Genomic DNA, 25,869 nt, shown 5'->3' with positions numbered 1-25,869 from the left:
GTCTTCACCCTTGGACGTTCAAAAAGAAGGATGAGCCTGTCCATACAGACCAGATGAAAGTCAGCGCTCGGGGAGCCTGCCATGGATCGGTGGCCTAGTGGAAGCCCAGCCAGGGTCCAGGACTTGACCGTGGGGCAAAGCAAAGGAAGCAACACAAGCCCAAGGCTTTTTCAAAGATTTTTTCAAGACCAGAGATTGATAAAAGGCAGACAACATGTTCGTACATAGCGTGTAGTTTGAACCCTCCCGTCACCCGTGTGGTACCTGGGAGCCCTGTCTCCTTTGGGGTGAAGGATGCAGGAACATCTGTGGCTCCAAATAACAAGGAGGATCTCAAGCCCTTTCTCTCTGGAGGTCCCCAACCCAATGCAGGAAACAAGACGCCCCTGCCCAGACCATCCTCAACCATCCTCACAGGTCACGGGCAGGGGATCCCACCCTGCTCCAGGCCCCCCTGGAATTCCTAGGCTGAGACATGGCTTGGACACAGGAACAGCAGTGTCCTCTAGCACGGGGGGAGGGAGGGCCGGGGTACCTGCCCCACTCTCCCTCCCAGGCAGTGGCAGGAATGACCCCAGCAGCAGGGAGAGCCCTCCTCAGGTGGGCCACTATGGCCCATCCTCCCACAGCAGCTGAAAAGGTGGGGACCAGGCCTGAGGAGGCCTCCCTCGTGCCCCCAGGAACTGTCACAGCTCATTGTGGAGTGGCCGGCACTGGGGGGAGAGCTTCTCTTCCAGGACACCATCGGGAGCACACACCCAGGGGTCATGGGTCTCCCACTGCCACTTGGCCAGTTGGGTCTGAAGCAGCTCCAGAACCGGGGCATAGTATGGGTCAGCGGCCAGGTTCCGGGTCTCGTGGGGGTCCTGGCTCCTGTCGTAAAGCTCCCAACGCTCCCGGTAGTAGTAATGATGGAGATCCTTATACCAGCCTGTCGGGTGGCCGGCCACGGTGCGATTCAGGAGGTCCTGAAAGGTGGGCGAGACGTAGAAGTCCTGGTCGATGGGAAAGGGCATTTTGAAGTTCAGGTTGTGCACAAGGCAGAAGCCCTGGTGGTGCACGGAGCGCATGGGGTAGGCCATGGTGACCTCGTGGTGGCTCTGGCTGCCAAAGACGGTGCTCCAGAGGGGCTCTGCCTCCAGCGCTGGCAGGAGAGACCGGCCAGTGAGCTGGACAGTCTTTGAGCCAAAGATGGCGTAGCTCGGGTAAGGGATGGAGAACCAATCCAGGATGGTGGGCGTGAGATCTGGAAAGGAGGAGACGTCTCAGCATGGCGGCCCTCCCGGGTAGGAGAGCCCTCGCCATGGAAGCGCTGACTCCAAGGCACTCTGGGATGCCGGTGGGCCACCGGATCGCCAACAGGGAGGAGCTGCTGTGGGCCCAACACCAGTCGATGCTGTCTAGGCCCTCTAGGACAAGAGGCCCCAACTTGGTGGTATTCAGGATCCCACCACAATCCTTTAGATCAGTCCGAAAGCCCCCATGAAGGGGGTCATCTATTCCTGCCCTGGGCCGTGGCCACAGTGCTCCCTGACTTGGGCTTTGGGGCCAAAGGGAGACGTGGGTCTCAAGCCACATGGGCCCTGCTGCCCTGACCCCTCAAGGTAGGGGTTCCCCAGGGCCCGCAGCATCAGTATTCCCTGGGAACTTGTCAGAAATGCAAATTCCCAGGCCTTGCCCCAGGTCCACCACACCAGACACTCTGGGGATGGGGCCTGCCATGCGGACCTTGATGAGCGCTCCAGGTGACTCTGACACTTACCACTGGGCCAGTGGGAAAAGCAACCATCTCCACGACTGAGACCAAGGTGAAACCTGAGCTTGGTGCTCACGAACCGTGTGACCTTGGGCAACTTACCTCACCTCTCTGATCCTCGTTTCTGCATCCGTGGAAAGGAGTGGCCGTCCCTTCCTTGCCCAGGTGGTACAGAAACCCCGTAGAACAGTGGGTGCGGAGCATCATCTACACGTGGTGGTGCCCTGGATTTTCACCCCCACCCCCTGCCCCTGCATGAGCTGCGGAGCTGTACCTAAGAGGCTCACGTAGGCCTCGCTGACTTGGCCCCAACGTTTCCTGTGCTCTGGGGACGAGATGAGCAAGGGCTCAGCAGTGCCCGGCCAGTACAGGTTGGTCCTGCCGCTGGGGAAGGGGATTCCGTTGTCGGATGTGAAGATCACCAGGGTGTCATTCAGGACACCTGCTCCACGCAGCTCCTGGAGCACAAGCCCAACCCCTGGGGGTGCAGAGGGGACAGGAGAGCTCAGCAGCCAACAGGCATGGGGGGCGACAATGCGCGTGCACTCACACGTTTTTCTTCATCTGGCTGCTGGACCTTGCAGCCTGCCGTCCCTCCCACCCACCTGCCCAGGACCCTGTCCTGGAGCAGGCCGGGGACACCGGCCATCCCTCAGCACGTCCACGTCACCCCACGCAGCTGCTACCCACCATACGCTGATTTTTGTTTTGTTTTCTGGAATTTCATGACTGTCCTGTAGGGATAACAGGGACGATACGGGGCAGTGGCTGGAAGATAGAACTCCCTCTACGCCTGCCCCCTTCCCAGGTCACCACCCACTAGTGGCACCACCAGGGACATTATAAAAGTTCCAACTTCCTGTGGCGGCTGAATGGTGGTCCCAGCAAAGACAAACCATGGGAATCTGTGAATGTGATCTCGTTTGGAAAAGGAACCTTCGCAGATGCAACTGTCAAGGATCTCAAGGAGATCATCCCAAAGTGCCCAAGTGGGCCCTAAATCCCTTGACAAGTGTCCGTATAGAGGAGACACAGAGAACACCCGCAAGAGGCCACAAGAGCACGGGGCAGAGACCGGAGGGAAGCAGCTGTGAGCCAACGAACGCCTGGGGCCACCAGATGCTGGAAAAGGCGGGAAGGACTGTCCCGTCCCCCAGGGCTGCAGGCAGCACACAGCCCTGCTGACACTGGGTCATCAGACCTCTGGGACGGGGGCTCACGCTGCGGTGCACCCCACTGTCCGGGCTCCTAGAACCCACCTTGGTCCATGCGGCCGATGGTGGTGTACTGAGCAGCCAGGTCAGCTCGCGCCGCAGGCGTGTCGGGGACGAAGTAAGGCACCTGGAGAGATGCCGGGGTGCGAGGTCAGGGCTGGAAGAGGAGAGGCGGGCTGGCAGGGAGGGGAGGAGATGGAGGAGCCGGCCTTCCTCCCAGGGCCTGAGATCATCCGCCACCAGTGAATGGCTTGGCCCAGGACGTCCCTGCTCCTGGACACATCGCTCCACCTCTTTACACCGCTCTCTGCCAGCCCCACGGATGGGAACCCAGCTCCAGTGAGTCTCCCCTGAAACAAGCTGAAGTCACACTGGGGCCGGGGCTTCCCAGTCCTCCGCTGACGAGGTGGAGGAAGAAGGGTGAGCATCTTGGAAACACAGCAAGTGGCTCTCCTACCAGCACGTCCAGAGGGTCATAGGTCTGGGGGGTCCAGTCTGGGATCCGCCCCATGCCGCTCTCCCCATTGCCAAACTTCTCGCAGAAGGTCCCGAACTGGGGCTGGGAGTGCCCACAGCGGTGGGGGTCATGGAAGGCGACGTACAGGAAGAAGGGCCTGCCCGGGGAGGGGGGGCTTGAGTCCTGAGGTCAGTGGGTCAACAGGCCACCTGGGGAGCCCCGATCTCTAGGAGGAAACACCCCTGAGCGCTGCTAACTCCTCTATAGTAGAAACTGTCTGGGATCCTCTGCCTCAGGCTCTCCATGGCCCCTCTCCCTCTGAACCAATTCACTTGAGTTTCTGGAACCTTCTCCCCCTCCCCTGCACCTCCACCTGGGGATTCCAAGAAAGCCAACTAGACCCTGAGATGTGCATCGCATGTTAAGTGCCCACATGCGAGGGCGGGTACGGGGACCTCCCCACACCTGTCGTCCTGGGTCTGCAGGAACTTCCGGACCAGCAGCTTGATCCTGGTGATGTTCCGCCCCACCTGGAGGACAGAGCTGTTCTCCTCCGTGTGCGCAAACTCAAACGGGTACACCGACTCGGGCCCCACGTGCTTCTTCCCGATGATGCCTGGAGGCGGGGACACCGGCCTGCTGGAGTCCCTGAGGCGCCCCCAGCCCTCTTCTCGCCTCTCCGCCCCCCCAGCCCCGGGCCCTGGGCGCCTGCCGGGCCTCCCCCAGGGACACAAGGCCACTCACCTGTGCGCACGCCGGCCCGGCCAAGCAGCAGCGGCAGGCTCCTCACTCCGTCGAAGGAGTTGAAGTGGTGGACGTCCTGGTGCAGGCCATACATCCCGTTCTGATGCTGCACCGGAGACGCCCGTGAGGCTGGCTCCCGCTCTCCCACGGCCCCTCCACTCGGCCCTCGGAGGCCTTTCAGACTCAGGTGGCCAGCATGGGGGGGTGCTCACGGCCTCCCCCGTCCTCCCCGTGGGACAAGAAATGCAACACACTGGGAAAATGGACCCATCATCAGGGGTGGGTTTCATTCTATCATCTGCCTGGACTTCCCCAGTTTCGTTATAAGCAGGTGCTATAGTGCAAAAAGAGTAGCAAACCTCTTAACCACGTGCTCCACGGTGTTAAAAAAAAAAAAAAAAAAACCGGTTGTACCCATTACAGAGTAATGAAGAGAATTAATGGAGTAATTACAGGGCGGAGTAGCCCTGTCCCGACTCCTGCGCCCCACATCCCCTGACGAACCCTGCAGGGGTGGCAGGGCACTGGCCATGGCTTCCCTCTCCACGTGGGCCTCAGTGTCCCGGACGGGGACACCCAGAGCACACCGGTCACCGTGAGACAATGTCATGAGACGACACATCAAGTACCTGCATCCCTGGGGTTCATAGCAGCACTATTCCTAATCATCACAGGCAGGAGCAACCTAACTGTCCGTGAACAGACGGATAGACGAGTAAGCAAACTGAGCCACACCTGTATGGCAAATGTTAGCCCTTTTGGCCACCATCCATGCCACAGAGTGGAGAGGACATGAGGACAGTATACTCAGTGAAATGAGGCAGTCACAGGAGAACAGGTACTGTAGGACTCCCCTCAGGTAACGGACCTGGAGTCATGGAGTCCAGAGAGCCAGAAGGAGGATTAGAGGGTGCCAGGGGCCGGGGGAGGGAACAGGGAGTGGTGGCACTTTCGTTTGGGAAGATGAAGAAGTTCTGGAGGTGGATGGATGCACGACGATGTGAACAGACCTAGCGCCACTGAGCTAAACACAAACAATTGGGGTATTACCTGTGGTTATCCTAGCACGACAAGCACAGACCGAGGGCTTCCCGGGGCAGCTCTGACCGGCTCTCAAGCTCCCGGACAATATCACAACCCAAGTTAACCCTGAGCAGGTGCGTGCCAGACACCTTCCTATGGCTTTAAGTATAAAGTACAAGCTTGGGCAACCCCCTAACGATCCCGTAAACCAGGTGTTATTGTGACCACATGTAACAGGTGAGAAGACTGAGGTGCACAAATGGTGCTCTGCTCACGGTCACTGAGCATGGAGCCAGGGCTCACGGCGGGCAGGCCGAGCCCCTCTGCCCCCCACCTGTACTTGCACCCACGTGGCTGGGGTGGGGTAGACAAGGCGGGCACATCCCCAGGGGAGGCCGGGGAGGGGATGCACCTCCTCCTGCACCCCGGCAGCCCTCACCTGGGGCAGGCCGGTGAGCAGGCTGGCTCGGCTAGGAGAGCAGCTGCTGACGGTCGTGAAGGCATTGCGGAAGACCAGGCTGCGGCGGGCCAAGGCGTCCAGGTGCGGGGTGCTGATGGCCGTGTTGTTGTAGGCGCCGCTCTCGAAGCCTCCGTCGTCCGCTGAGGAAGGCAGAGACGCTGAGGCCGTGGCGGCCTGGGCCAGTGTGCTTCCCGGGCGGGCACGAGGGCACGACGCCTGGGTGGGAATGCCAGCTACCGGGCACACGTGAAAACCAGCTGAACCTGTCAGCAGGCAGGCACGAATCTCCGGCGGGCCCCCAGCGGCCTGGCACCCTTCCCCAGCGAGGCCTTGCTGGCGGGAGCCCTCGGGACAGCCGCGGTGTGCTACAATCAGCAGAGGCCCCGGCTGGAGACCACAAAGTCAATCAGAAAGAGTGAATCTGGCAGAAGGCCAGACCTCGAAGGAGGAAAGTGCAGGCTGCCCCGTGGACAGCAGGGCGCTAGGGGAACTTGGGGTGTCTGGGAAGGGGTGGGGCTGCGGGAGAGGGCAGCTGGGCTGCAGCCCCAGGGGAGCCTCCGGGAGGGCGGGGGACGGGGTTGCACGGCCGGGAGCCCCTCCGCGCCCGCCCCAGGGCCCCCGACGCAGCCCGTCCCCCAGCACCCCTGCAGGGGCTGCAGCCTCCGAGCTCCGCACAGCCGCGCAGCGCCCCGGGCAGGGGGCCCGGGCTGCTCCGGGGGGCGGGGGCAGCACCCAGGGCCCGGGGCGGCGGGGCGCGCTCACCGACGATCAGCAGCACGTTCCGGGGGCGCGCCCCGAGCGGCCGGCACAGCCCCAGGGCGAGCAGCAGCAGCAGCAGCCCGCAGGCCCGGCCTCGGCGGCGCATGGCGGCGGCTCGGCCCCGCCCTCGGTCACGCGCTGCAGGCCCCGCCCCGCGGCGCTGGCCCCGCCCCGGTCACGTGGTGCTGGCCCCGCCCCCGCCGCCCCGCCCCCGCCCCCGCCGCCCCGCCCCCGCCCCCGCCCCCGCCTCCCTCTGCGGTTCCTGCGGACCCGGCTGCGGCGGCGCCCGAGACCCCGAGCGGCGGCGCCCGGTGAGTCCGCGCGGGGGGGAGCGGGGCCCGAGGCGGAGGGGCGAGCTCCGCGGGGCCGGCCCAGGTCCAGGTCGCCGGGGCGGCGCGGGCTGCCCCCGCGGGGTCCCTGCCCCCCCGACCCCCGCCCCCCGCGCCCCCGCCGGGTCCCCACCGCCCTCGCTGGAGCGGTCGGCCGCGCGGGGCCCCACCTGCGACCCGGGGGCGGGGCCGGCGGCTGCGGGGTGAGGGGAGGGGTGCTCGGGGCCGGCTCTGCGCGCGGGGGGCCGGGGGGCGCGGGGGCGCGGGGGGCCGGGGGGCGCGGGGCCCTGGAGGATGCTGCGCATCCTGAATCGCCGACGGAGGGGCCTCGGGTGCCCCCCGCGAGCCCGCCAGAGTCCCTGGCGCTTCGGGAGGGACGCGAAAGCCACAGGTGGGGGGTGGCGGTGGGGGTGGGGTGGGGGGAGGCGCGGCCTCGCGAGGGGAGACCCTCCACGGCGCCGCAGTCCGCGGTAGTAGGTGGAGCCGCGGTGTTGCGCACTTGCAAAGCCTGGCGCCCTCGAGGCTGCAGTCCCCCCACCCACGCCCCCACCCCGCCCCCCCAGCCGGACGAGGGGGCCCCTGGTCGGCATCCGCGGAAAGAAGGCAGCTGGGGTTGGGGCAGGTGGATTCAGGGAGAGCAGTGAGCCGGGGCCAGGGTGGGGGCTGCGGCTTTTCTTGAGCCCCCCCCCCCTTTTCTGAACAGGTTTGGCTTCTTTAGAGACCAGCCAAAGGGCACATTTAATCCGTCTGGCTCAGATCCCCTGGGAGGGGGGACAGATGGGGCCCTTTTGGTGGCCCTAGACCCCTCCCTATTGCTGGATTCTCGCGACCCCAGACCCTGACCGCTGGTCTGTGTCGCCCCCATGCCCACCCCAGGCATGCCCTCTTCCCTGAAGGCGTTGGGTCAGGCCAGGCCCTCGGGGGCCAGCATGGCCCCACCGGCGGGCTGCTGCTCCCCTGCGGGGGTGCAGAGGCGCCTGCCCATCCTGGCCTGGCTACCAGACTACTCCGTGCAGTGGCTGAAGATGGACTTCATCGCCGGACTGTCTGTTGGGCTGACGGTCATCCCCCAGGCGCTGGCCTATGCTGAGGTGGCTGGACTCCCGCCCCAGGTGAGACGTCTGCCTCAGCTGCTGCCCCCACTCCAGCCTCGGCATCTGCCCAGAAACAGCAGAAACACGTAATATCGCCTCCAGACAAGCAGGATGCCAGAACTTTAGCCCCATGAGGCCCACAATGTCTTAGTTTACAATGTATAGCACATGACTGTTTTTGGCCAGACACATGCCCCATACCTGCTCTTGCCACACTTGTCACACACAGGCACTGAGCTAGTGCTGGGTTGCCTGATGGGTCCAGCAAGGTGACTCACCATAGTCTGAAGAATGCTTTCTTAGACTCTCAGGCTGACAAGCACCCAGGCCTTTGTGCTCCTGCTGGCACCCACCTGGGGTGCAGGGAGAAAAGAGGCCCCCTAATCGCTGTAGGCCCACACTATGACTGACACGGTGAGTGCTTTTGCCCTCCCGTGTGTGCCGCTGTGCCCCTAGTTGCAATGACCACCACAGATCCTGTGCTCGGACATCTCCCCCCGGGGACCCTGTGGGCATGCCGAGCGCCTCCTCGATGCTCAACGCTGTCTCCCCACCAGTACGGCCTCTACTCTGCCTTCATGGGATGCTTCGTGTATTTCTTCTTGGGCACCTCCCGGGATGTGACGCTGGGCCCGACGGCCATCATGTCCCTCCTGGTCTCCTTCTACACTTTCCACGAGCCTGCTTATGCTGTGCTGCTGGCCTTCCTATCAGGCTGCATCCAGTTAGCCATGGGCTTCCTGCGCTTGGGTAAGACGCTCAGGCCTTCCTGCCACGGGGTACCCAGGCCCCTGCCTCCTGGGGATGCCTTGGCCCCTTGGCTCTTCACTATTCTGCTTAGAGGCCGGGACGCTTAGAGAAGTGCCCAGGGCCTCAGACCCTACCCTCCCTTCCCCAATGTCCAAACCAGTCCAAGTGAGATGTGTGGCCCACCAGTCCTTAGCCCCACTCCCACCCAGACCGCCTCTCCCAGCCCCCATCCACCCACATGCTCTGGGACTGGGTGGACTGGGGTCACCAGCTAAGTATCCACTCTTGGATGGTCAGGCTTTCTGCTGGATTTCATTTCCTGTCCCGTCATCAAAGGTTTCACATCTGCTGCCACCATTACCATCGGCTTCGGGCAGATCAAGGTAGGCCGCTAGTTGGCTCCCAGGCACCTCCTGGGTAAGTAGGACCACGCTGGGTTCCATATGTGTGGGCCAGGTGATGTGCTGTTCTAGAGCTCGGAGCACAAGGTGCCTGAGCGGGTCTCCATCAATTCCATGAGCCCTCAGGGGAGATGCCGAGTGATGGCCCGACTGCACAACAGGTAATTTGGGTGATTGGTGACCACAGCCCCACTCCTGTTGGAGTTTTCACGCCAGTGTGCTTGGTTCTCCTCACTGGGTGATTCTGTTTTGCCCCCGGTACACATCTGCCAGCGCAGCCTCTCAGGCCCACTGTGTACCACCAATGTTTTGAAAAGCTAATCATTCTCTCATGCTAATTTAAGTAGATGATTTCATTTAGATGTGATGTTTTTTCTCTGACTTTTGTTCCATGTTTCCTTTTTTTTTTTTTTTTTTTTTTTGAGATTTTTGTTGGCTTATTTGAGACAGAGAAAGTGAGCCAGCACGAGTAGGGAGAGAGGCAGAGGAGAGGAAGAAGCAGGCTCCCCAGTGAGCATAGAGCCTGATATGGGGATTGACCCCGGGACCCTGGGATCATGATCTGAGCTGCCAGGGCATTCCTCTCATAAGTGTTTTTAACAGAAACCTAAGGAGGTGGTGTTTGAAAAATACTGAACAGAGGGGCACCTGGGTGGCTCAGTCAGTAAACCACCCGGCTCTTGGCTGCTTCTGCTCAGGTCATGATCTTAAGGTTGTGAGATCGAGCCCCGTATGTTGGGCCCTGCGCTTAGAATCCTGCTTGGGATTTCTTCCTTCTTCTCTTCTCCTCCCCACACTTGTACTTTTTCTCTAAGCAAGTAAATAAAATCTTAAGACAACAAACAAAGCCTGTAGGGAACAGTAGAATTCATCCTCAGTGATCCAAGAACATCATTTGTTCGCCTCTCGTTGGGTTTTAAGTTCCCAAAGGGCAGGAATGGTTTTGCTTGCAGCTGCAGCCGCCCTGCCCCAAACTGTGTGCAGAAGTAGGTGAGCGCCAAGCTGGGTGTGCAGAGTGGGGCAGAGCCAGATCGAAGAAATGAAGGCCCACCTCTGCCTCAGGACCTGGTGTCACCAGCCTGCCTCTCTAAGCCAGGGTTCCCGTGGCCAGGCTCTGCTCCGGCCTGGCCCAGGGCGGCCTCCCTGATGGAAGTGGAGCGAGAGTGTCAGGGGCAGGAGGGTATGAGCGAGAGGAAGGTAGCTGACCCTTTCTGCGCTCCCACGTGCTGGGTTAAACCCTTCCTGTACGAGGCCGATTCTCCTGATGCCTCTGCGAGGCAGGTTCATCGTTATCTGCGCGTAGGGAGGAGGGAGCTCCTTAGGAAGGTGTGGGTGGACATGGTTTGTGTGTTCTGTGTGCACATATGTCAGGGTAAGCTTGGCAAGTGCTGTTCCGTGGGAGGGTTTGTCCTTTATTTGGAAAACAATATCTTTCCTTTTTTGGCATCAGGAGCATTCGTTTATGGGATTGTGGTGCGTAGAAGGTAGCTTCTTATGCACTTGTGCTTGGTGGCTCGAGTCCCCTAAATCTTTAGCACCTTGACTAGGTCATGACAGCCATCTGAGAGCCCTGGGCCAGAGTGGGGGTCGGGAGTGGGGGTTCTCCTGACCTGCCCTGGCAGGAGCCCCTGGGTCCCAGAATCCATGGCTGCGTGGCGGGGTTTGGGGTCCTTGGAGCCTGACCGCTCCGGGATCTGGGCCTCAGCTGCCCCCCCAACACTGCCCACCAGGTCTCACATGGGATAAAGAATTAAAACACAGAGTCTACTCCCCTTCTTCCTTCCAAGGACCGTGCCTGCCTGGGTCCCTCAGCGGCTCTTCCCTGGAGGCTCTCGGAGCTCCTGGTGGTTCTGCCCGTAGCTCCACCTGATTTTCCCTCTGGCAGAGAGCAGAGCCCAGCGAGCGGGCCTCCGGGTGACGGTTGTGGCCTTGGGCCAGTGATGAGAGGGGGCCGGGCCCTCCCTGAGTGAGCTTAGGGCGGTGGGGCCCACAGGGCAGACAGGCAAGACCTTGGACCCTGGACCCTGGACCAGGGACCAGGGCATGAGTGTACTGGTCTCCCTGCTTTGAAATCACCCAGACTGATTTTCTTCGCAAGGCAGGATTATTCACCAGGAGGGGTCACGGACCCCAAATGGGCAGTACCTCTCCCCTTGAGAATTTTTACCTCCTGCCCGGGGGCTTTGGGAATGGGCAGGTAGTCCTCCGAGAGCCTCGGGATGTGCCCCCAGGAGGGGGGCTGAGGGGTACGGAGATACTGCAGGGGAGGGTCGTCTCACAATCTCTGTTTGAACAGAACCTCCTGGGACTGCAGGACATCCCGAGGCAGTTTTTCCTGCAAGTGTATCAGACCTTCCGCAAGGTGGGAGAGACCAGGTATCTGCCGGCCATGTGGCCCCTGCCCTCCTGTGAGGAAGCTCTTCCCTCCGGACCCCCTCGCCCAGGCCCTGCCCCATTTCCACCCCCAGGTGGCATTTATCCCAGTCCCTTGGGGCCTGGCCGCCCAAACCCGGGTCCTAGGGCAGCACCAGCAGCATCACAGGGGAGCTGGTTGGAAACCCAGAGTGTCCACCCTGCCCAGACCGGCTCAGTCAGGGGTCAGTGGCAACCCCGGCGAGTCTGTGTAGGCCCTACAGTTCGAGAAGCTCTGCCCCAGGGAGCCTGAGAGCCGTCGCATGCCCCTGTGCAGAGCCTCCTCGGGTGGTAGGAGTGGGAGGGCCCCACGCAGGGCAAGAGCAGCAGTCTTGCTCCATGGGTTTGTAGTTGGGTGAGAACACAGGGCATGGGGGAGGCAGGTGCAGCAGGATGTGCAGGGGGAGGGGGCGTGAGCCAGGCCACGGGTCATGGGGTTTCTTCAGGTGAAGGGCCTCTCCCAGGGGACAGGCGGGAGATGCTCCTAGGGAGCCCAGCCGGCAGCCAGGGCATCTCCCTAGTGGGAGAAGCAGGAGGACGCTTTGACTTTGGGGGAGCTGCCGGGGTGGGTGGTGAGGGGCAGTGCTGAGGCCCAAGGGATCAGGGAGACCTGTGACCAACTGTTCTGTCCTCCTCCTCTGGTCTATCACGGGGCTTCCCGGGGCTGAACCCAGCCTGGCCCAGGACATGCGGCCTGTGGGGCTCACCCTCGGGGGGTAGGAGATTGGAAGCTGGTTAGAGGACATCATCATGGGCTGTGGGAAATGAACCTTCAGGAATAGATGAGGCATCTGTCGCCCACAGAGCCAGGTCTCTGCAAATATGAGCCAGTAGCCCTACTGCTGTTGTGACCTGGGTCTCGAGTCCCAGGCCGACGCTGGCCTGTGTGGTCACTAAGGTTTGAATAAAGTTTTGAGGTAGAACATAGACGCGTGCTTCTTAGGAAAAGGCAGAAAGAGCGATCGAGGGAGAAGGCTTTCGGGTAGATGGGGCGATGGCAGGGCGGAGGTGCATGCCCTGGGCTGGCCTGGGCGTGACCAGTGTGTCCGTCTGCAGGGTGGGTGATGCTGTGCTGGGGCTGGTGTGCATGGTGCTGCTGCTGGTGCTGAAGCTGATGCGAGACCACGTGCCTCCCGTGCACCCCGAGATGCCCCCGGGCGTGCGGCTCAGCCACGGGCTGGTGTGGACTGCGACGACAGGTGAGCGGGGTTCTGACCAAGGACGTTCTCCAGCCGTCCTGCATGCCTGGGGTGCACCTTGTGGTCACCTCGGGCCCGGAGTCCCATCCCGAGAGAGTCCCGTGTCCCCAGTCTGGGCGATTCACAGCCAGGGTGGAAAGCCCCGTTTGGTGCAGGAGTTCTCAAGCAGGGGCAGTTTTGCCCTGGGGGCAGCTGGCACCGTCTGGAGTCATTTCTGGTTGAGATTCCTGGGCGAGGCTATTCTGGTGGGAGAGGCTGGGGAGGCCACTGAGCGTGCACGGCCCCCCATGGCAAAGGCTGATCTGGCCGGGACGTGGGCGGTGCGGAGGCCAGGACGCCCTGGCAGGTGCCTGACAGAGAAAGCACACGGACCACCTGGTGCTGCCTGAACTGCGTGGCTCTCCCATCCCACGATGGGTAGCGGGGCCCTGGGAGATGGTAAACAGCTGACGTAACTGTCCTGACAACATCAGTGGTGACAGCGTGACACAGCCCCTTGAGAGCTGAGTGGGCAGCGGGGCTTGTACTCTGGGAAGAGGTATCACCCCCATAAGAAGCCAGGGTGGCACCTTGGCCAAGAGGAACCTGGGTGGAACCGGAGGTCCTGATCTCCGGGTCGTGGGGTCAAGCCGTGCGTGGGCTCTGTGGTCAGCAGGGAGCCTGCCGGGGAGTCTCTCCCTCCTGCGGGCTTCCCCCCGTACGAGCACGGCTGCACACACGGTGTCTTTCTCTGACAAAGGAAATTAAAAAAAAAACAAAAAACAGAAGCAGCAGCCCAGGCAAGAGGTGAAGGACGGAGCCCACCGGGACCAGTGCCTGGGACGGGTAGGCCACGTGTGTCACCGTTGGCCTGTCCCGCTGTCTTGCGTTTGCCGTGGTGTCACGTGCCCGTGCCTGCCCCACGGTCGCCAGTGTGTGTGCTCTTTTCAGGCTGGAGTGTCAGGCGCCGTGGCTGGAGGAGGGGGTCCTGCTTCCTCGGGTGCGTTTACTGCCCAGGGACCCAGAGGAGCCAGATTTCACCAGTGGGTCTCGTTCTGTCCTAGCGCGCAACGCCCTGGTGGTCTCCTTTGCCGCCCTGGTCGCCTACTCCTTCGAGGTCACCGGATACCAGCCTTTCGTCCTGACGGGGCAGACCGCCGAGGGGCTCCCTCCAGTCCGGACTCCGCCCTTCTCAGTGACCACGGCCAACGGGACAGTTTCCTTCACCGAGATGGTACAGGTGGGCAGAGACGGGGAGCTGGGCCGCCGGGCTGAACCGTGGTGGCCTCTGGGCCTGGGCCCCTGACGCGTTTGCCTGTAACGAGGAGCCCTGAGCCCCGCCAGGACGGCGGTGTCCTCAGGACGGAGCAGCTCTGGGTGCAGGGACAGCCTCGAAGGACAGCACGTCTTGTTTCTGCCCAAACCCAGGGGAGTTTCTGGCATTGTGGACGCTGGCAGAGCAGGGCCGTGTTCTGCGTTCTGCTCTGTGTCCCGCCCCACAGCTAAGGTCTGCCTTCCTCTGTCAGACGCAGAGCCCGGTGTGGCCTGGGCGGGTCACTGACCACCCCTCTCTCCTCCCTCAGGACATGGGGGCTGGGCTGGCTGTGGTGCCCCTGATGGGCCTCCTGGAGAGCATCGCGGTGGCCAAGTCCTTCGGTAAGCTGCCTGCCGTCCCTGCCTCCCTAGTGGTGGCCTGGAGCCCGCCTTGCTTGCCTGCTTTTTTTTGCTTGCTTTTATCTGCTTCGGTTTCTAACAGCTTGAGTTTTTATCCAAGTAACACATGCTCATGTTGTAGTAAAAGTGGATTTTATGATGAGAAACCCCATCCGGTGGCGGCTGGTAACATGTGCCAGCTGCTCTCTGGAAAGAGAAGGGCCTGCGTTTCGCCTTTGCCTTTTTTGTGGCGTAAACGTGCCCCCCACCCGCCGACTTCCAGCGGATCGTGGAGTCAGGAAGAGATTCGTCACGGCCTCTGCCCACCAGACACGTGCAGTTGTTTCTTTTTTTTTTTTTTTTTAAGATTTTATTTATTTATTCATGAGACACAGAGAGAGGCAGAGACACAGGCAGAGGGAGAAGCAGGCTCCCTGCAGGGAGCCCAATGCAGGACTCGATCCCAGGACCCCGGGGTCACGCCCTGAGCCGAAGGCAGACGCTTCACCCCTGAGCCCTCCCAGGCGCCCCTGGACACAGGCAGTTAAAGTTGTGGGTCGTAGGAAAAAGTAGGATGTCAGGAAGGGATAAGTTTTAAGTCTGTTTTTGATGAGATTAATTTTGTTGAAAGGTCTCACATAGTAGGTAGCATCGGCTGTGTTTAGCGACAAGTTCCCAAAATCCCCCAAGATGGAACAGTGAGCCCCTCCCAGCTGGCTGAGTGCCCGGGGAGGCCACCAGGTACCCAAGTACCTATTTGTCGCCCTGCACTGGGATTCCTCCATCGGAGCTGAGGCTGCTCTGACGCTCGCGTGTCCCCTCCCTTGGGTCTCCGGGGTGTTCAGTTTCGTATTGTGCGCGTGGTGGCATTTTTTTCCCGCTCTATGATGGTTATGCTCCTGTTGCATTGGGATATAGGTCATTTCTAAAGATGGACCCCAATGAACCGCGTGGGTGTCACCATAACCATGCGGACCTTGTGGCTTGTGCTTGTGGCAGCCTCTTGAGCCTCCCATCCTTCAAGGACACCCGTGCCTGATGCCCAGTCCAAGGGGTTGTCCCATCTAACAGCCAGTGGCTGCTCGAGGTCATGCCACACATTCCAACCAAGTCTTTGTGCCATTTTTGTTTTTCTGATTTTTTCTGAGTAGGGAAGGAACTTTGGGGGTATCTCGGAGGCTACATCTCAACAGCATATATGCCTCTTGTCATTTTACAACTTCGTTTTCTCCTGAAGTCGCCTGATGTCCTAACTTGTAAGCTTGCCGTTCTCCAAAACCAGGGCTCGGAGAACTTCAGCCTGCTGCCTGTGACCTAAGAGGGGCTTTGACGTTTTTAAGTGAGTCTGTAAAATATTTCCAGAGATTAGGATGTTGTGACACATGAAAAGCGTGTGACTTTTGTATCCCAGCGTTTATATAAAAGAAGTGCTGCTGGGCAGCCCGGGTGGCTCAGCGGTTTAGTGCCTGCCTTTGGCTCAGGGCGTGATCCTGGAGACCCAGGATCGAGTCCCGCGTCAGGCTCCCTGCATGGAGCCTGCTTCTCCCTCCACCTGTGTCTCTGCCTCTCTCTCTCTGTCTCTCATGAATAAATAAATAAAATCTTTTTTTAAGAAATTAATTAATTAAAGAAGCGCTGCTGGAACACCGTCTCGCCTACGTGTTTATGGGCTCCCACGGTGGCTTCCAGCCCGCAGAGCCCGTGGCCCTTGGCGGGAACATTCGCCAGGCGCTGTGTCAGGTGCAAGCCTCCCCGGCCGTGTCCCCCTAGACTCTTGCGGGCTCCCCTCTCTGCACGGCCTCAGCTGGGACTTGCTGGTCTCTCCGCTTGTGGTCAGAGATCTCTCAGCTCAGACGCCTCCCCTTCTCTCACAAGCACGTATCTGTCTCGTGGGAAACGTCTGAAGCGCAGAAAAGCACAAAGGAGCGAATCCCTTGCGCCGTCCTTCACTTCCCTAGTTGCACGTTGTGAACACGTTGCCGTACGTCCATCTCTGCTTGTTCTGTGATACGGAGACACGTACGCACGTAGAGTCGCGTACGCTCGTGTTTTGCACGCGTTCACGCGCCGCATTTAGGACATGTAGGTGATACAGTGCGTGGGGATCTATAACGGAGGTCTTCGTCTTGCGGATGGTTTCTTAGTCGGGTACCCAGTGACCATGTTTTTATCGTTCTTTCTCTTCAGCTTCTCAAAATAATTACCGTGTTGACGCCAACCAGGAGCTGCTGGCCATCGGTAAGCGCCCGCGAGCGTGCTGCCCCGCGTCCCACCTGAGCCGCGCGGTCGTAGTGATGGGCACCGTGAGGTACCCGCAGCACAGGTGGCCCTGAGCCGGACCCTTTGAAATACTCGCATGGATTCATCCTTAAGCCTCCAGATGGTTCCGCGTAATCACTGGGACTAGACCGCTGACACGTGGTGTCCGTTGTGGCTGAAGCTTCCTGAGCGCTTGCTGTATACCAGACCCCGAGGTCTGTAGCCTCGTCCCTGTCAGGGAATACCTGGAATGTCCCGCTGGGGTCACACTGCTGAAGCACGTGGCCAGGTGGGACCTTGATGCCCTGTGCCCGCTCGTGGCCTCCCTCCAGGCTGGCAGGCGGGTCCGTGAGGACTCGGGTGGGCCCCCCGTGGATGGGACAGTGCCCGGTGCCCCAGTTTTGTTTTGTCTTGTCTTCGTGAATCTGGTCTCTCTGGGGATTCATTCTGAGGGCACAGCATGAATCTTAAATTCAGTTATCGGGACTGTTTTCAGTTTTGTGGGCACCAGGCTTCTCTTCCTTCCTGCCGCTGGTGAGGTGGGCACGCGTCTGACCGGGCAGCGGTGCTAGGTCCTTCCCTGGGGAGTCCGCGGGAGCCTCCCCTAGGCCGCTTCACCTCACGGCAGCATTTTGGACCAGAGCCGTTGGATCTCCTGATGGCAGAGGGCATGGGGCGCCAGGGTGGGTCACGGGCTTTGGGGGGCTCCTCTCGGAGCTCATGGTGTCACCCAGGTGGCAGGTGGAGTCTGCAGACTGACCTCCCCGCGCCCAGTAGCAGCAGTTCCCAGGTGTAGCCCTCGGAGCCTCCCGTTCCCGCTTGTGCAGATAGCACAGGGCTCCCCCCTTGATGGGCCCAGCAAGGAGTGGCCACCAAGCTGGGGTTGAGGTGGACGTGGGGATCATGAGGGCTGCTGACGCCATGGCGTAGGAGAGGCTGGGCAGCTGTCCAGCAGGCGCACAGCGAGAGGCCTCCCGGGGCCCCCCAGAACCCCGCGGTGGGAGGGATCCACGCGTCCGCAGCGCCTCGAGCAGTAGGGCTCCCCACCGAGTCCTGAGGGCCCATCATAAGGAGCCGGGGTGACTGCGTGTGGTCTGCACAGCTTTTCCCACACTCTTCGGCGTCTGCCCTGCTCTTGGGGCACGTGCTGGGCTGTGGGACCCGGGAGGGCCTGGTTCTGAGCGGGCCCCACACTGCGCCGCCATCTCCAGCGGGTGTTGGACCTGTGACCCCGTTGTGGTGTGAGCCTGTGGTGTTTGTGAAGGCCCCAGCGTGAGCCAGATGCTGGCAGGGCCACCCGTGATAAACGTGGGCTGGTTACCTCTGTCCTCAGGGGCCCGGCCAGGTTCTGTTGGGTGTGGGTGAGTCAGTGTCACAGGGGTGGACCGCTTACTGGCCGTGACCTTGTCCCCCAGCCGGTCATCTCCGAGAGGGGTGTGGGTTTGAAGGAGCTCGAGGGGCCCAGTGGGTGGGCAGCTGGCCTCGGGCACGGCCTGTGGGGCTGCTGGCCTGACCTGGCCTCGGCCGCTCCTGCGGAGGTGGGTTCCCCTCCCTGGTGCGCATGGGCAGGGCCAGGGCCAGTGAGGCCACAGTGAACTCGGCAAAGATCGTGGTTGGTTTTTTTTCCTGAGACAGACACACGGACGCAGACATACGGACACTCCTGGGTGAATCTTCTCGCTCTCTTCTGTTTCCTTTCTGGTTTCGGGCCCCCCTCCCCACACCCCCCTCTATCTCACACCCCCTCCCTCGTGGGTAAACCTTTTCCTTCCGTTTTCTCCGCAGGCCTGACCAACGTGCTGGGCTCGCTCGTCTCTTCCTACCCGGTCACGGGCAGCTTTGGACGGTGAGTGACCGTGTTCTTCCTTCCTTGCGCCGCGGGTGGGTCCCGCCCAGGCCACACAGTCTGCGTCCACCTCGAGGGGCCTGCCGGGCGCTCGCCCACTTGTCGACGCCGCTCTGTTCTCCCACGCAGCAGCCGCAGCCCTGGATCAGCGTCCATGGGATGTGGGAGTGGGGCTGCTCGGTGTCTTTCGTGACCTCACGTGGTTGGTCCTTAACCATTCCCAGCCCACGCAGGGCTTGCCGCGTCTCAGGGCAGAACGCGGTCCTAAGGGACAGGGGGATGAGAACCTCGGCGCTCTGCCTGGAGCAGGCGGTGGGTCATGCGGAGCCCCAGGCCCAGTGCCACCAGCGGCCCCTTGCCAGGCAGGAGGGCAGGACAGAGCGGCCTGTGGCCGAGAAGAGTAAGGGGGCCCCAGCGCCGCTGCCCCAACCCCGTCTGGTACCAGACGTCCCCAACCTCCAGAGCACGGCCCTGGGCACACTCGACGTCCTCGCCTGTACCCACGGCTCTGGCCTGGCACCTCGTGGCTGAGATGGTCGGCGTGCGTTCAGTCCACGGCAGCGGGAGGGGTGGCGGCTCCCCGTGGGCACCAGCGGAGAGGCGGCCTTACTTCCCGGGGCCACACAGGCAGCGCCGGTCACCGGCAGGGCTGTCGGGAGCGGGTGCGAGGCAGAGGCCTCGTGTCGTGGGAATCAGGTGGCCACTCCCTCGTGGTCCTCGTGGGCTGGTTCTCGGCGGAGACTCGGGTCCGGATGCGGTTTTCCAAACACACAAAAGGAAAAAGGAAGGTTGGAGCAGAAGTTAACTTGCAGGTTCACGCTGGGAGCAGCTGGCGAGGGCATCTGGAGTTTCTCTCCGTGTGCACGTGCACGAGTATGTGCACGTGTGCATGGCGGGTGTGGTAAGGGGGACGTTACCCATCTCGACGGTGTCTCCTGCATCTCCCTGTTGGTGCACAAGGGTTGCCAGGAGCAGATGTGCTTGCTCCAGCTGCCGTGACAACACCGCAGGCTGGGGACCCTGGGGACATCAATTGCCTCCCCACCCCACCCCCCGCTGGGGGGCCTTGGAGGTCAGGGTGCCCGTCTGTGGCTCCCACTAGGTGCCAGTGTCCGCGGGGCCCCGCCGTCCCCTCCAGGGCACCTACCCTGCCCCCCAGGCTCCCACAGACGCCAACGGTCCCCGTGTTGCCTTCCAGGACGGCCGTGAACGCCCAGTCGGGGGTGTGCACCCCAGCGGGGGGCCTGGTGACAGGTGAGCACCCCACCCCGTCGGGCCCAGGGCGCGCGCGCAGGGTCGGGGGTCACCGGCACCCCTTTCCCCGCAGGAGCCCTGGTGCTGCTGTCGCTGGACTACCTGACGTCGCCCTTCTACTACATCCCCAAGTCCGCGCTGGCCGCCGTCACCATCATGGCCGTGGCCCCACTCTTCGACGCCAGTATCTTCCGGACGCTCTGGCGCGTGAAGAGTACGTATGCTCTCGGCTGTCATGTGCGTCCTGGAGTGTGCCCCCCCTTGGCCATCCAGGACCCCGCTCAGGCTTGGGGCGCTGTCCCTGTTCTGGGAGCTGGGCCTGCTGGCCGTGGGTCAGGCCGCGCGGAGCACCCTAGACCAGCTCCATGCGGCGCTGAGCAAACCTGACACTCTCAGGGTACCCCCTGCTCCCCTGCCCCCCTCCTCCTTCCTCCCCCTCCTCCCCCACCTCCCCTCCCCACCTCCCGCTTCTCTCACTTCTCCTCCTCCTCCCCTCCTCCTTTTTCCCTTCTCCTTCCTTTCCCTGCTCCTCCTCCTCCCACTTCTCTTCATCCTCCTTTTCCTCTCCCTCTCTCCTCCTTCCTCCCCTCTTCCATCTCTCCTCTCCCTCCTCCCCTCCTCCTCCCTCCCCTTTCTCCTCTCTTCCCCATTCTACCCCTTCTCCTTTTCCTCTCCCACCTCTCCTTCCTTACCTCCCCTCCGCCCCCTCCCTTTCCTCCCCCTCCCCTTCCTTCCCCTCCCCTTCCTCCCTTCTCCCATCTCTCCCTCCTCTCCCCTCCCCCTTCTTCCCTTTTCTCCCCCTCCCATCTCCCCATCCTCTCTCCTCCTTCCCCTTCCCTTCCTTCCTCTCCCTTCCCCTCCCATCTCTCCCTCATTTCCCCTCCTCCTCCCTGCCCTCATCCTCCTCCCCCTTCTTGCCCCTTCTTCTCCTCCCCCCATCTCTCCTCTCCCTCCCCCCATCTCTCCTCTCCCTCCCCCCATCTCTCCTCTCCCTCCTCCCATCTCTCCTCTCCCTTCCCATCCTTCTTTCTCTGCTCCCCTTTCACAGCCCCAAGCCCTGCTCAGCTGGGGGAGCAGGGGAGACTTCCAGGGTGACCAGCATGGCCGACAGAGCAATCCGCTGCTCTCTCCCAGTCCCGGTGGCTCGGGACACCCCTGAGCCTGTGGGGCCTTTACAGGAAGAAGTGTTTGTTCTGTTCATTGAAGCAGTTGAGGAACTTGTGGGGCTCTCTGGTTTCTCTCCCGTCAGCCCCCAAGAGTCATGAGGGGAGGGAAACGGTGATTCTCTCCACCCCCCATCGGGGCACGGAGGCCCAGGAGGATGGGGCCTTGTCTGAGTGCCACGTGTCATGGCCGAGTCTTGCGCTGACCCCCAGGCCCACCCACCTGTTTGTGGCAGGAGGTCACGTGTGTCATGCAGGGTCTGCACGTGGCCCCTGAGGGGTCGCAAGGCCTCCCTGGTCCCCAAGTCTGGCCCTGTCGCCAAGTTCCTGCCTCGACCAGTGCCCACTGTCGACCTCCTCCCAGAGGGCAGGGTCCTAGCGGCCCCTCAGCCAGGCAAGGAGGGGTGGCCCTGACTCGTCTCTGAGCCCGTGTGGCCCATGATTGGCGTCAGTCCTGAGTCCCCAGACAGAGGTCCCCCAGGGCTCGGGCTAGCCGGGGCTTACCGAGGGGGGACTACCCCTCAGCTGGATCCCTCTCTGCCAGGGCTGGACTTGTTGCCTCTCTGCGTGACGTTCCTGCTCTGCTTCTGGGAGGTGCAGTATGGCATCCTGGCCGGGACCCTGGTGTCCGTGCTCATTCTCCTGCACTCTGTGGCCAGACCCAAGATGCAGGTAGCAGCCCATCCGTTCTCCCCAAAAGAGGGATCTCCTGGCCTCAGGGGCCTGGTGGGGTGCAGGTGCCCTGGGCAGTACTCCTTGGCTCAGCTGTTTTGCATATCTTCGGTGTGACTGGCCCGTGGCACTGCGGAGTGACTGTTCACTCTGTGGACAAGTGTAAGCCTCTTGCCGTAAGGGTTAGAGCTCCTGCCACACACGAGACCGCGGGGGGGTGGCTGAGGGCTGGTCAGCTCAGTGCTCCTGCTTCCCTCAGTTTTATTGGCCTGGGTTGGGGCCTCCTGCCTGGACGGGCCACCCTAGCAGCTGCCAGGTTGGACTTGCCTCCAGGACACACTGGCTCTCCCCTACTCTGTCCACTTGTCTCCAGGTGTCAGAGGGGCCGGTGTTGGTCCTGCAGCCGGCCAGTGGTCTGCACTTCCCTGCAGTGGAGGCCCTCCGGGAGGCGATACTGAGCCGAGCCCTGGAAGGTACGTGGGCCAGGACGAGGCGGGCTGCAGTCACCCCCAGTGCTGGACACTGTTTCCATACCCCAGTCCGCCTCCGCAGGACCCCAGGGCCCCGTCCTCAGCTATCAGGGGAGCTCACCGGCTCTTGGCTCCAGGAGGTCTTGGGGCGTCTCAGTGGCATCTAGTGGGTGCTCGCTGTCTGCATGCAGCAGGGGAGGATGTTCCTGTCTTTGTTCCTAAAGCCCCATCCCCCCCCCCGCCCCGGGGGTTGGTATTTAGGGGAGAAAAGAGGCCTGTTTGTTCTCCGAAGGAAGTAGCTGCTGCCATCCCCGGACGCCTGTTGTCTGGGGTCCCGCGACCCTTCCCCCCGCCCCAGCCTGCTGGGAGGTGGGCCTCCCAATGGCCTCACTGTGTGCCAGGGCCTCCTGCAGCTGCCCCCGCCCAGCGTGACGGGTTGCACCTTCTCCGCAGCGTCCCCGCCACGCTGTGCGGTGTTGGAGTGTACCCACGTCTGCAGCATCGACTACACTGTGGTGCTGGGGCTCGAGGAGCTGCTCGGGGACTTCCACAGGCAGGGCGTCACCCTCGCCTTCGTCGGCCTGCAGGTGGGTGTCAGAACAGGGCGCCCTGGCCAGGGTTTTGTTCACTCTCAGACCTGGTGTGTGGCCGTGTTGTCATTCTGTCAGGTCCCAAGAAGCTCCCTGACCTGCCGAAGGTCACACTGCAAGGATGCTGGGCCCTCTTGCTCCCTGACTCAGCACCTGGCCCCAGAGCTTACTCAGAACTGTTACATTCTTGCTTGTGTGCAGAATTGTGTTTTGTGTGCTTTAGAGAGTAATTGTGTAAAATGTATCCCTGTGCTGGCGGAGCAGGGAGGCGATCACCAGCCTGCGGGCTGCTGCAGAGGCACACCCCCCCGCCCCCGGACTTCAGATTTCTCTGCTCCGCAGGTTCCCGTTCTCCGTGTGCTGCTGTCCGCCGACCTGAAGGGGGTCCAGTACTTCTCCACCCTGGAAGAGGCAGGTAGGTGCAGGCAGAGAGTCATTTGAGAGAGAGCCGCTCGGCCCAACGCGTCCGCAGCCCACGGGATCAGGAGACCGGACCGGAAGGGTTGGGAGGGGGGCGACAAGTGCAAGGGTGGGGGCACGGGCAGAGTGGGGATGGTGGAGGGTACAGAGTCAGGGGGCCCCCTGTTCCGGGGAGTCACGTCAGGGCGTGTTTGTAATTACGCTGTGTGTACCTGCGCCTGGAGTTCTGACAGGTGGGTGCAGCCGGGTATGCACGGGTGCGACGTACCCTTCCATCTGTCCCTCCCCATGACCCTCTGGGGCAGCCACTGTTCTGGTCCCTTCCACCGTGGCTCAGCTCCACCTGTTGTGGAACTGCACGTGACCGGGAGCATAGAGACTGTGGCTGACATCCGTGGCTCACGGCGGTGTCCGAGATCCATCCATATGGCTGCAAGGAGCCACTCAGGCGCCGACCCACGAGGCCCGGTGGGGGGTCCACCAGCACTAAGGGAGGGTTACCTGGGCGTGGAACGTGAGGAGGCACTGACAGGGACTCTGGTGGGGGTGCCGGCTGGAGAGACCCCAACTCTCCGTGCACCGGGACCCTGAGCCACCAGCCCTTAATCGCATTCTGTGTTGTGACCGTTCCCCGTGCCTCGTATTTCTTTTCTGCAGAGAAACACTTGAGCCAAGAACCAGGGATCCAGCCCTACAACATCAGCGAAGACTCAGTCCCGGAACACAAGGTCGCCCTGCTGAAGGCCTGATGGGGGCACGGATGGGCGTCTGATGCTGGCGCGGGGGGGGGGGGGGTTCTCACAGAAGAGTCTTGATGCTGTGATGCCAGATGCTGCCCTATAACCGCATTGGCCTGAGGGCTCTGAGCCAGGTGACCCCCAAAGGAGGAAGGAAGCCACACATGGACATCCATAGGTGGGGCTCGTTGGCTGCATTTGGGGTGACTGAAATATTGCCTCCCTCTGTTCCCTGGGAACGAGACTTTTTCCAAAGAGTGGTTGAAGAGCGGTTTGGAGAAAGCCTTCTAGAATGATAGACCATGTGAGAGCAAAGAGGCAGGATTCCCACCGGGTCCCGGGCAGGGGTCCTCACACCCCAGCGCCTTTTGGTTATGGGAGACGCTGGGGGGCGGGCGGCCCCGAGGCAGGTTCCAACCTGGGCGGTGGCGTCTGCGCTGCTTTTGGGAAGGGAACCGAGACGTGCCAGATGACTTGACGGGTCTGTTAAAAACAATTTTGTTGTCAGTGTTTTTTAAATTAAAGTCCTAGCTTTTGTGTTTTTGTAAAAACCGTACACGCTTATTGTAAAAAGTACAAGAAATCACCTCCATCCGCCTCGGTGGTAGCTGGGGCCGCCTCCCCGTGGGGTGCGCGCGTGTCCGAAAGTCAGCCTGTGGGCCTGTGCTCGCAGCTGCGTGCAGATGGGGTCATTTCATACGTGGTGCTCCGTGACCCACCCTTTCATGCAGTCCTTGATGTGAGTGACTCGTTGTGATAATAAATAGAGAATACGTGAATCACGGTGCCTCCGACGTGCTTTGTTCTGTGTCTGTGTCACGGCAGACTCCATGAGCCTCTGCCCGCGGCCTTTTCCCGTCGCCCTGCACACGCCCCTTTCCACGCCTGCCTTCACAGCCAAGGGAGGTTGGGCTCCCGGATCTTCTTAGAGACAACGCACTGCACGTGGCCCCAGGAGCTCCACAGCGTTCCCCCCAACACGATCCTGGCCAGGCGTCCTGGGCCCGCCCTGGGAGATCTCTCTTTCCAGCCCCTGGCCCTGAATCTGCATTTCCTTGCCTCAAGCAGACTCTCTGCCCAAAGAGCATGTCCTGGAGCCCTGTCTGCTGGGCCATCCCTGCCCAGGGCCCCGTGGAGCAGCGGCCCAGTCGTTCCCGGCCCACACACCAGGCACACCCCTCCTGGAGCCCAGAGACCGTCCCAGTGGTGGAGCGGGCAAATCTGTCCCCTGTGGCGGGACCTGGGCTCCCGGATCTTCACCCAGAGCCGCCCCTGTGCCTCGGCAGCTCCGCCTCCGGGCATCGGCTCCAACAAAGCCCAGGCCCGTCTGCCTGGGAGCCAATCCAAGGATGGTTATCACCACCTCGTTAACAATTTTAGAAAATGAAAGCGAGCTAAAATGTCTCAATTTGGGAATGTCCTAGCCATGCAACGCACGAGCTGGAATGCCGTGTGGCACTTACAGGAACGGGGTAGGGCTGTGCATCTCGACGCGCTAGTGTTTCTCAGGGGAAACGAGGCACTTTGCAGAGTGATGCTCATCTTAAGAGACGTTCGTGTGAACTCACCCACGGAATGACGCTGTGATGTTTGTACAGGTTTTTTAAAAAGTCCTGGAAAGATACCATCAAACTGATAAAAGGAATTATTCTGATGTTGTACTGCTTCAGTTGATTTTAACCATATACGTATGGTTCAATTTCTCAACGATACATTCATAGTTAAAAATGACGTTTTAAAATTAATCTGTATATTAATATAATAATATATAATAAGTCATATACTTAAGCTTAATTTATAATTAATTTATATTAAAGTTAAATTTTAGAAAAAGAGAAAAGACTGGTATGGCCATGACAGCATGGGAAGAGCTTGGGATTTAGTGCTGAAGGATGCAGGACGGGCCCCACTGTCACCCCTCATCAGCAGATAAGCCCCTCTGGGCCCTGGCCTGTGACCCAGGGCCTCCGGGATGGTGTGGATGCTACCGTTGGCTGGTGTGCCACCTGCAGCTGGCTGGCGGGGCGACGGTGCCACCAGCACCACTGTAGTTCCCGGCCCCTCCGGTGAGTGTAGCCATGTCCCTGAGATGTGGGTGGTGGTGTGTGCCGTGCCTGGACACTGCCTGCACCGCACCCCCCCACCCCCGCCAAGATTCATATGCTGACTTGTAGTTCTTGACTCCTGGTATCTAAGAATGTGACTTCATTTGGAAATAGGGTCATACC

General features: G+C 61.3%; 2 protein-coding genes across 3 annotated transcripts; one reads left to right on the top strand and one right to left on the bottom strand.

Moving 5' to 3' along the window:
• Positions 1–382: 382 nt before the first annotated feature.
• SGSH (N-sulfoglucosamine sulfohydrolase) lies at positions 383–6,540 on the bottom strand. The gene is given in 8 exon segments (NM_001003114.1): positions 383–1,246; positions 2,031–2,234; positions 3,016–3,097; positions 3,428–3,584; positions 3,893–4,043; positions 4,172–4,277; positions 5,634–5,794; positions 6,417–6,540. Coding segments are annotated over 8 exon segments (1,524 nt in total). The 5' UTR covers positions 6,520–6,540; the 3' UTR covers positions 383–686.
• A 113-nt stretch (positions 6,541–6,653) lies between these two features.
• On the top strand, positions 6,654–24,420 carry SLC26A11 (solute carrier family 26 member 11). Of its 2 annotated transcripts, XM_038546366.1 has the most exons (17): positions 6,654–6,724; positions 7,619–7,854; positions 8,394–8,586; positions 8,884–8,969; positions 11,284–11,363; positions 12,456–12,598; positions 13,642–13,817; positions 14,161–14,233; positions 16,418–16,468; positions 18,275–18,335; positions 19,534–19,589; positions 19,663–19,803; positions 21,297–21,424; positions 21,798–21,897; positions 22,348–22,481; positions 22,827–22,899; positions 23,562–24,420. In XM_038546366.1, exons 2-17 carry the CDS (start codon positions 7,621–7,623, stop codon positions 23,651–23,653), a joined length of 1,821 nt encoding a protein of 606 aa, XP_038402294.1. In that variant the 5' UTR covers positions 6,654–6,724; positions 7,619–7,620; the 3' UTR covers positions 23,654–24,420. The 2 variants fall into 2 exon arrangements, with proteins under 2 accessions (XP_038402294.1, XP_038402295.1); XM_038546367.1 differs by lacking the exon at positions 21,297–21,424.
• The last annotated feature ends 1,449 nt before the right edge of the window (positions 24,421–25,869 follow it).

This window comes from Canis lupus, chromosome 9, assembly GCF_011100685.1.
Source record: "Canis lupus familiaris isolate Mischka breed German Shepherd chromosome 9, alternate assembly UU_Cfam_GSD_1.0, whole genome shotgun sequence".
In the NCBI taxonomy this organism is placed as follows: Eukaryota; Metazoa; Chordata; class Mammalia; order Carnivora; family Canidae; genus Canis; species Canis lupus.
Note: the sequence above shows the minus strand (reverse complement) of the source record. Positions and strands in the feature narration are given on the sequence as shown.